This window comes from Hypomesus nipponensis, chromosome 21 (assembly GCF_054491055.1).
Source record: "Hypomesus nipponensis isolate SF chromosome 21, ASM5449105v1, whole genome shotgun sequence".
Lineage (NCBI taxonomy): Eukaryota > Metazoa > Chordata > Actinopteri > Osmeriformes > Osmeridae > Hypomesus > Hypomesus nipponensis.
This window is the reverse complement of record NC_140381.1, coordinates 14,451,381-14,461,852: the sequence shown is the minus strand read 5'-3', so window position 1 is coordinate 14,461,852 and position 10,472 is coordinate 14,451,381. Positions and strand designations below refer to the sequence as shown.

Sequence of the window (10,472 nt, the reverse complement as noted above, 5' to 3'; positions counted from 1 at the left end):
TGTAACTCAGAAAACTGACCTGCACACTTTACGTATTGATGACAACACATAGTAGCCTTACAACTATGACTGACAAGGGAGAATAAGTCTCTGACTGCATGAAACCAGTTTCTCAAAAGGGCATGCCCATGTTGGCAGTTTCACTCTTTGCACTAGAGGCTATATTGGTGCACAGATAAAGATAGAGGGGTGAGCATGCGCTGGAGGGGTTGTCGAAGAATCAAGTAAATACAATCGGAGCTTAAACCTAGAGTGGTGTCGGCGGTGACGTCACGGCCCTACATTGAGCTCGGGCTGAGTTGTAGTGAGGAGGTAGATAGAGGCGCGTCGTAGTAAAGTACACAACTGCAATGAACTTCTCAGTGTAACCTAGCTGTTTTGTGGATGATTGGCGAGGTGGAAACTACAATATAATTTGCTATATTTTTTTCTACAGAGCAAGAATACACCAAAGGACATTTGGAGAATTTGGTATTTATATTTGTTTGCGAACTATGTCGTCCGCAGCGGTCGCTGCCTCGAGAAGGCAGTCGTGTTATTTGTGCGATTTGCCCCGGATGCCATGGGCGATGATCTGGGATTTTACCGAACCAGTTTGCAGGGGATGTGTCAACTATGAGGGAGCCGACCGGATTGAGTTTGTAATTGAGACTGCCCGACAGCTTAAAAGAGCTCATGGCTTCCAGGAGGGCAGATCCCCGGGACCAGGGAAACCTCAACACTCAGGGAAGGACATACAGCCCATCAACCATTCGGCTGGAGACCCCGGTTCGCGACCACCACAGCCTCTGGACCGCTATCCTCTGTCAGACCGACCGCCGAGACTGGGACCGGAGTATCAAGCGAGGCAATCGAATGGCATGCCTGTGCCAAACGGATTTCCAAAACCAGACGATCCGCCTGAGCTGAACCGCCAAAGCCCCAATCCTCGCAGGACTAGCACGGTTCCTCCTAATTTGGTGCCTTTGGTTAACGGGAGCATGCCCCAAGTACACGCACCCAATGGCCGTCCTCATATGGGTATGCCTGGCGCGCTGGTGGCGCCTGGCCCCGGGGAGCATGGAAAGCGCTCAGAGGATATGAAAGACAAGCACAGACCGGATAGCATGTCGGACATGTCTGATAGTCACAAGCGGGCTGAAGAATGGATTGGCAGGGGCAAAACGGTTAGGGATTTGATGGCGCTCCACACATTCGACAACCGGTTCAAGAAAGACCACGCGGCAATGCAACGGGTTATGGGATATGAAACGAGTGCAACTTCCTCAAAACCAGGTAGTTTTTTTTTCTTTGGTCGAATATGCTATTTTAGAACAAAACAGGAACTACTCATGAAAAATGTCGTCGTCAGCAACTTTGCGCATGGTGTTGACTCGCGCTCTTCAACTGAATGCTGAGACTACTTATGTGTGTTTCATAACACTCATGCTGCTGAAATTTAACCCATTACAGTTTTATCACATCTGCATATTTTGGTTTTGCATGTCAAATTATGTGCTAAAACAGTCGTCAATGGAAGCATATGGTGTATTTTTACGCATCAATATTTACAGTGGCAGGGTCATATCCTCCTCTGGTGGCAAGTGTTTGTTAACTCTTTCAACCCCCCTCCCCCTCCCTCTTCCTCTTCAACAGACAGGGGGAAGCACCCGCGGAGCATGAAGAGGAAAGCTTCTCCGGAACCAGACGGGGAGGGTAGTACCCCTAAGATGAACGGGGGCGAGGGCCAGCCCTGGCTCCCCTCGCCCTCCGAGGTCCTGAAAATGCCCCCAGCTTCCCTCCCCGGCTTCTCCGCCGCTCCCCCCTCCACCATATCCCCCCACTCCCGCACCACCCCTCCCGAGGCAGCCACAGCCCAGAACGGCCAGTCACCGATGGCGGCGCTCATTCTGGCCGCCGACAATGCTGGCAACACAGGCTCGCCCAAGGACGCCAACCAGGTGCATTCCACCACCGCCGCCGGCCGGCGCAACAGTGGCAGCCCTCTGTCCCCCTCTGCCAACCAGAGGAGGATGACCCAAAGGGAGGTGCTGGGAGTAGGGGGGGCCACTACGGCCACTCCACACGTTCCAGGGGGCATGGACCCCCACGGGGTGCCCCCACAGAGCATTCCGGACTCGTCGGTGCCCCCAGGCAGCGTGCCGCTGTGCTGCACCCTGTGCCATGAGCGTCTTGAGGACACTCACTTCGTCCAGTGCCCGTCCGTGCCCTCTCACAAATTCTGTTTCCCTTGCTCCAGGGAAAGCATCAAGCAGCAGGGGGCTACGGGCGAGGTGTACTGCCCCAGTGGGGAGAAGTGCCCGCTGGTGGGCTCCAATGTACCATGGGCATTTATGCAGGGAGAAATAGCCACCATCTTAGCGGGGGACGTGAAAGTAAAAAAGGAAAGGGACCCTTGATTTCACCAGCTTTTCTATGACAACAATAACAACAAACCAATATACAACAAGTACAACTGAATACAAATCACATGCATACCCATGCAAAAGAAACTGACGGACATGTACATATTGGACACAAGGGAAGTGTATACTTCGTAAACATGGCTGTATAATTTTTTTTTTGTTTAATTCTTTTTTTTTTCTTCAATGAATTGTGTTTATATATTTTTTGAAGATAAAGGTATGTACTCATCATAACAGACCAGACTACTCCCCCTCCCCTTTCTCTCGATGTACTTTTAGGTCCGGTGGCAGTCCCTGTTAAACATAGAATGTGACTAATACTACTCTACGAGCACTTGGCAACATTTTAATGCTTCTAGCTGTACTTGTATGCACTTGTTTAAAAAAACTTGCCAAATACAATTTCTGACCTTGTAATAATACATCCAGTGTCTGTGGTTTGCTTATTTTCCATAACCAGCGAGGCTACATGAAGACGATTGATATTCCAAGTATGAGTCACTGATAATTGGTGATGCAACACCTTCAACAAGAACAAAATGGGACCCAGTGAGGTGTGTGAATGGGAAAGTAAAGGGAAAGGAAAGAGAGACAGAAGAAACAAAACAGGTGACTTGTGGGGAATGCAGTCTTTGAAATAGACATTTGAAACTTTTGATTTGGAATGACACAATATACCATAATGCACGAGGTTAATCATTGTGGATTGTGTCAAGTTTGCTATGTTATGAGTGAGCTCTTGCTGATGTGTTACTATCCCGTAGACTATGAATGACAACTCACTGGCTTTTTGATCTGTATGCTGGAGATGCAGTCATAGTAACACGTACTCATGTAAACAATTCACTCAGACTTCATAACATTTTTTAAGTAGGGATAGAGGGATAAAGTAATGTTATGTTACAACACCCTGACTCAAGATAACTATTTGTAAATGAAAAGGTCTAGTTTATTTCCTGTGTGTCAGATTTATATTTTTGGGACTTTTCCATCCAGCATGTTGCAAACTTGGTTGGATACAGTTATGTGACTTATATTTTAAATATTGCATATAAATTAAGCAAGCATACAGGCTGTGTGCTATATGTGATTTATAGAAAATGCTTCAGAATCCTTCAGATCCTTAACAAGCTTGTATGCCAACACTGACCACATGTATGCATCATAGTCAAAGATCTGTTATTTATATACTCATATCTTACATTCACACATTAATGAATGCCATATTACTTTCATATGTCCTGAAAAGACTAGGGAAAGTCACTTCACATACAACAACACCACTATTTCTGGTTTGTCTTGCTAGTCAATAGCATAAAGTCCCAGAGACATGTCGGCCGTTCAGTGCAGTGAACAGCATGAAGAACTTGTGCTTGGTCACATGACCTTCTGTGGAATTCCTGAGTCACCGCCCACCCCCCGCCTCCTCCCCCGTCTGCTCTGCCAGGGCCTCCGGTGTAATAACACGCCTTCCACTGTTCAAGGTTGATCACAGTGACGAGATGAATGGAGCTTGTGTTTATGCGCTCCAGTCTTGTGTTTGCCCGTCATTCAGAGGAGCGGCCAAATCTGAGTTAACCCCTTGCCGACCCACTCCAACGGCTCGTTGAGTTTAATGTTTGAAATGTCCTACATGGGTGTACGGTGCTTGTTGACATTGCATAAGTAGAATCAGTTCAAAATCCTTTTTGTCCTGAATGATAACCTAAAATAGATTTTATTTTCTGTGAGAACCACAGGGACAGCGAATCCCTTTTACGGCTGGTTTCCTAGTTGTCCAGTAATGTCCAATTTTCCCTTATTTAAAGTGACAGGTCTTTTCCACTACTTGAGACACTTAAATCATAAGTAAGAGCTTGACACATTCAATCCAAGTCCATGCATTATATATTGAAACATCTGTATGGCAAAAGCAGTAAAGGCCTTTTGAGGTTCTTGTGGTCCTGTTCGTTGATTTGATGTCTAGACGTTGTACCTAGACGTACCTGGCCTGAGCTCTGTCTCTTCTACAATGCTGGCGTGCCTCACTACTTCAAATTCCAGCCGAGCCAGCTAATTTCTCTTCATCTGTCACCAAAACTTGACACCCAAGGGCAAAAAAAAAGCTAGTCGTCTGAGATTAATAGGTTTGCTCAAATTACGTGGCACTCATGAAAGAACCCATGGCTTTTTTCTCCCTCTACTCCTTTGTTTTCTCAGCTGTCTTCATCCAGGCCCTGCTTGCCTGTCTCCAATTGCGTGAAGGAAATAGCAGATGAAGTTGCAGGCTGTGGGATAATAAACACAAAAGAAGCAAGAACACAAGTCAGCCATGTTGAATTGGCAAGAGGCAAACTTTTAACTGGTGGATGTTACAGAATGTGCATATTTACATTGAAAAAATTGAATAACACTTTTTACTGTGACTAAGTAGACTGACCACTTGCAATACTACTGACATTTCAGGATATGATATAGATATGCAATTTGTTGTCAAAAGTTGCCTTAATGGAGGGTGTTGTGTATACATAGTGTTTTGTGTTGGTGTAGGAGGTGGGGGCTTCATCTGGAAGTTGTCCAAATTCAAACCATGTTCAAAAGGTCACCAAACAGGCTGGCATGACTAACGACTCAGTCATGACTGAACATGTTTCCAGCCAAATAACCCAACCCCCTCTCTCCACAACATGTCAGTGATTCGAACCACCCCGTGTGGGGTGAGTGTGTGTGTGTGTGTGTGTGGGGGGGGGGGGGGGTGGAGAGTGGGGGGCATGTTGTGTGCTGGAGGGGGGCACACATTCCAGGGGTATTTGCTGTCCTGTCAAAAAAAAGAGAACAGCAAAGGTGTAGATGGAAGAGCTGGTGGGGGAATTTGAAAAAGCCGGTGGGTCAAATCTAGCAGCTGCTATCACTATAATTAGACAGAAAACAGGCAAGCTTCTGCTGCCATTAAGGTAATCACTGGGCAGCCCAACACCAAGAAAGGAACGTGCGTTCTGTTGACTCCCAAGCCTTTATCTGGAAAAGAGGTTTACGGAGGCCCAAATATAGCATTCACAGACATTCACTCTGTACCTTGTGTGAGCATAAAGATACTGGGCTTTGTTGCCTGGTTAAGTCTAGCAAAAGTAAACAAAGGGTATGGGGATGAGCCATGTTCATCCATATGCAATGGAAATCTCTACCCTGTGTGGCCAATAATGAGGCTTTTATGACATGAGGAAATTGCTGAATTGTGTATACTGGAAAGGTGCTTCGATGGAAGAGCAAACTGAAGTGATACATAGAATCACTTGTAGATGTTTTTTAGTGGCTGTAAAGGTGAAGCTTCTATAGTTTCTGGTCTACAAATACTTGCAGTAATAAACATAATTATTTTATATGTTGTCTTTAGGTATTGTTAAACATGTATGTTTTCAACTTTTACAAGATAAATATGTATGTGAACCAATTTTTTTAAGGTTACATTTTGAGGTTTAAAAAAGGTTTTAGGAAATAAAGACATGTTAATTAAGACTATATGTGTAAGAAACTCCCCTCCAGTGTAGTAATTTGCTCTTCCATAGAAGCCAAATCTCATTGCCATTCCTTTTATTCAAATCTATACATTTTATAGTTTCATAGTCGTCTTTTTCTATTGCTTTTGAGGAACTTTTATTAAAGCTTTTCTGACATCTTATTCATACCTCAAGAAAAGCCTGCATGGACCTGAATGGTCGGTAAAGTCTCTTCCTGCTTTTTGGGAACTTTAAAATTGGTATCCTAGTCTGTGAAGCTCACATCCTTCCTGTTATTATGTTGCTTTGATGGAAGCTTTTCTCTTCTGCACAGGACACAGGCTTTCTCTCATAATGGGGGGTCTGCATCGTCGTCCTGCGATTTATGCTTTGTAATTAAATATCCACAGACATGGCACAGCATGAGTCATGGTTTCTCGCCTTGATGAGAGGAGAACCACTTCCCCTGAACCTCCCTTAGTAAATGTGTAATAGCCCTTTCGTCAATTAATTGCTATTGCACAATTCGTTTTTGTTTTCTAATCAAAGGTGACCTTTGAACCATACCCCTGTCTGTGTGAGAGACAACTACCGGTAAATGTTCTGTTTAGCAAGTTTGCTCTGGCATGGATAAGAACCATCAACTTCCTCAACCCTCTTGAATCATTTTGACACTTTAAGCCTCTCATTTTATTACTTTAAGGATAGGGTCTGTGACCCTTCTTATATGTTTAAGCACCATTTTCTATTGTTCCTATTGCAAACTGCTGACCTTTGTCCACAGTGGTCAGTTAAATGTAGTTCAAGTCTTATCAATACATTACAACATGTTATGTTGAGCAATACTCCCCTCTAAGAAGCTTTATTGTTGAGACATAGTCCATTTCCTCATTTGTTGAGTTGCAGGGATAGCATATTGTTACTTTAAGCCAACAATTTCCCTCTGTATTTGGAGAGAATCATTTTGGCCTTGCATATGTGCATTTTCCAAATGTCAAACTGTTTACGCCACACAATATACTTAGGCTTCTCTGTGACGCATTCTGAGCAGTGAGGCAAGCGTTTTTGAGCTATAACCCGCCTAGTATGGCTAGGTACCACCAATGTGCACAAAGCACTTGTGTAAGTGTATGAAAGACAAAGTTGGTTTAGCTCCGAAAGAGGTGAATGTACAGCAACCCTGCTGTGCCAACCCTTCATGCCAGTGTGCCTTGCCTTAGGGAGAGAAGTTCCCATCAATATCACCTGGTGGGAAGTCTGCATTGCTGGGGTTAGGGGTAATACCTGCTAGGCCAGGGAAAACCAGGTCAGTCTTTGGAAACAAGGACACACATCAGTTTTTTTTCTCTCTGCTTTATAAAAAGAACGGAAAACAGGATTTATGGACCAGGCTATTTTCATTGGAGTCATGAGGTTCCCTAACCTCAGTTGGGTTTTGTTCCTTGTCCTGATCCAGCAGTGTGTCACCTATTAGTCTCTCAGGACAATGCTGGCCAACTGAGAGGAACTTTTGAAAGTCTCATATCATCACAACTAGGACAAAATCCCCCACAGTTTTTGACTTTTGCCCATATATAGACTGCCTTCGGCAGTTAACAGCTGACAGGACGGGGTATCTACAGGGTTTCGTTAACCTAATTTGCAGTGAATGCTTGGTTGAGGTCCAGTTGGCCAGAGCCTGTAGCCACCAATCTCTTTGAGACCTCTGTTCAAGGGACATCAAGATAGTGGAATATCAGATTAGTTTCAGGCTTAGGCAGAGCTCTCAAGATTGGCCCATTGAGGAATCAGTGGGTCGTAATTGAAGGGATAAGAATGTCCATTGAAAAAAGTGCTCACTCACTCATGACTCGTACTGACAAAAGTGCGTTTGCTTGCCCAAGGTTAAGGTTATCAAGGTTGGTTCAACTAAGAGACCTTCAACAGTGGACTTCAGCTCAGCATTATTTTACTGTGATGCTGTAGAAGAGCAAGTTGTCTTGCCATTCCACAAGACTAATGTCTAATGTGATTTAGACTTGGATGTATTTTAATGTTCTGCCTGGCTCATTGCGTTGTCTAAGCATAGTGTTTTGGATAGTCCTATAACCAACGTGTTGGATTCTCTTCCTCATATGTGGTGATGTTGAACTGACTGAGGCAGGACAACATGGACTCCAACACCACCACCTCTTTTGTATGATTAATGCCCTCTAGCACTGCCAAAGTGACATCTATTTGTCAAGGGGTGCCAGGATCCTTTGTTGTACTAAATTCATGTGATGGATGAAATCATTGCATAAAGTCCTCTGCCTGTTACCCACTCTCCTATCCTTTCTCTTTTTCTCTGATATCACAGTGAATCAGGGCTCTGAAAGACTCCCCTGACATGAAAAACGGCACTGCCTCTGCACTGTTGACTGTTTTTTTCTATTTTTCTTCCTTTCAGATGTTGGAGAGTCGTCAAATCCAAACCTGGAGCAAATTCTGAGCAGAGATGAAAAAGCAAGAAGGCAAAGGAAAGCGAGTTATTTGAGCAAGGAGTAAATTAAGGCGACAGCTAAATCATTTTTTGACGGAAACAAAGAAAGTGGGGTTAACAAAAAAGACAGAAATAAAAAGGGCAATATTTCGTATGTGTGTATGTGTTCAATGTTTAGTTGAGTTAACAGGATTGGAATCAACTAGTGTGTGTGTGAATGTCTCACTGAGCCAGACAATGGCAAAAGGGGCTCATTTTGCCAGGGCAAAACAGGAAGTTAGGCGGCAGCTGCTGCAGTGTTTTCCTGGCGTCATTCCAGGACATGCATGTGTCATGGATGTGTCACTGCTCTGTGTCTGAGGGTGTTTGCAGTTTGGGTGTGTGTATAGGTGAGCCATAACCCTGGAATGCCTGACTTTGGCTAAGCTTCTGTATCACCACAAGTTCAGGAAAAAAAGCACACGTACTTCCAAGAAAATGTATGCTCATGTGGACAGAGGCACAGTGATTTTAAGCATGTTGAGGCAAACATTCAAACACACAGACTACTTGCCAAGCTTTGAACATGCCAGGCCCAGTGTTTTTAAACTGGAGCTCTCTGCCTGCAGGTATCAAAGCACATGCCATGTGGTACAGAGACATGCTTCAAATCCCCATTTTCATCGCAAACTATTGACATATGATGCAGCGCTTGCATTGAGCAATAAAAGGGGGAAGCAGACATGTGTTTCTAATCCAACAGCAGGTTGAGGGGAAATGTTTGACTTCACTCTGATAATTTCAAAGGGATTGACATAGTAAACAGACAAAGCAAAAAGAAGCAAATGTTTACCCTCCAGGTTTTTTTTAATTTTTTTACCTCCCACCGTGTTTAGACTTGGTTGTTTTGTCTGGTTTGTGTCAAAGGATGCTGAAAGAGATCGACTCAAACAGACATCAAAGACATGCTGTTGTGAAGGCTGTTTCATTGGTTCCTCTACCTCAGGCCTATTGTTCTTCTAATCAACACACTTGGTCGCTGGTGACCCCTAATCTGCAGTTTCCCGGCTGACAATGGCTTGGTAACCAACAACAGACTTTTGAGTTTTCTTTTGATGTAACCTTTTCCTTTGGCACTCAGACACATGGAAGATACCACAGCTTATTCTATACAAAGGTACAAAATGGCTGCTATTAACAGACAGTCAAATTGTAATTGGAAGAACTGAATGATCAACAATGGCATTTTGGAAGAAACGTGACTCAGTTTGTATAAAACATTTTCTTTATTTAACTTAAAAGTTAAATAAACAGTACAAACAAACACAACAGAAAAAGCCACAGAAAAAAAATACAGAAAAAAAAACTTCTAAATGTACATCAGAATGTAACTCTGAAGGAACTTGACTCAGTTTACGTTCTACATGTTCCTTGATCATCCTGAAGGTCAAATAAACTGTCTAAAACTAAAGCTCTAAATAAAAAGGCTTGAAACTAAAGACAGTAGACAGTTGAGCAAAAGAGAAAGAGTGAGAGAGGAACATGTACTCATTACTCACTCACCGCTCCTGATGTTGCATAACTGCCTGACGTTGAATAATGCTCCTTCTGAATCTGAACATCCCAGCAGATCAAAGGGCCATCCCTCTTTTTTAAAGCCTGCGCAGTTGCTGTGCCTGTGTGAAATATGACTTTCTCCTCTCTCCCCCCATGCATACATTCCAATATGACAGCCACTGAATGGGCGTTTTGTGTTTGTGCATGTAAATCTGTGTGTTTGTGTATGTGTAAGTACTTGTGCATACATGAATGCACATGTGTGCATACACACATCTTTATGGCAGCTGTGAATGCCGTAACCCACTTACTGTAAGAGCTAGCATTTCTCAACTTTCCTAATGTTTCCAGTTGTTGTTGTACAAAAAAAGGTCTCTAGTAAAACAAAATGAAGATTTGGGCAAGTGAGGAAAAAGAGACCAACAGCCACTTTTTATTGCTCAGTCAGGTATAGCTGTGGTTAGCCTACAGTGCACTTTGCTAGCTGGGTGGGGTGATCCTCACACCGAATCTACTTGATCCTAGTTTATTCATTGCAAGTGGTGGGGGACTGGATCTAATTGTTTGCATTGCATGCCACCTCCTCCTCCCTCC

General features: G+C 43.9%; 1 protein-coding gene and 1 long non-coding RNA gene across 2 annotated transcripts; both read left to right on the top strand.

Moving 5' to 3' along the window:
* The first annotated feature begins 241 nt into the window (after window positions 1–241).
* On the top strand, window positions 242–2,827 carry LOC146238115 (interferon regulatory factor 2-binding protein 2-B-like). The gene is made up of 2 exons (XM_084685304.1): window positions 242–1,275; window positions 1,636–2,827. Exons 1-2 carry the CDS (start codon window positions 495–497, stop codon window positions 2,397–2,399), a joined length of 1,545 nt encoding a protein of 514 aa, XP_084541430.1. The 5' UTR covers window positions 242–494; the 3' UTR covers window positions 2,400–2,827.
* A 1,944-nt stretch (window positions 2,828–4,771) lies between these two features.
* On the top strand, window positions 4,772–8,494 carry LOC146238114 (uncharacterized). Its single transcript, XR_014740568.1, has 2 exons — window positions 4,772–5,101; window positions 8,310–8,494. It is a non-coding gene; the product is annotated as an uncharacterized LOC146238114 (long non-coding RNA).
* Window positions 8,495–10,472: the final 1,978 nt, after the last annotated feature.

Excerpts from the sequence above, each read along its gene's own strand:
- LOC146238115 (XM_084685304.1), top strand. The coding sequence starts at position 495 with ATGTCGTCCGCAGCGGTCGCTGCCTCGAGAAGGCAGTCGTGTTATTTG. Across the intron at positions 1,276-1,635 it reads TGCAACTTCCTCAAAACCAG|ACAGGGGGAAGCACCCGCGG; the intron begins GTAGTTTTTTTT and ends CCTCTTCAACAG.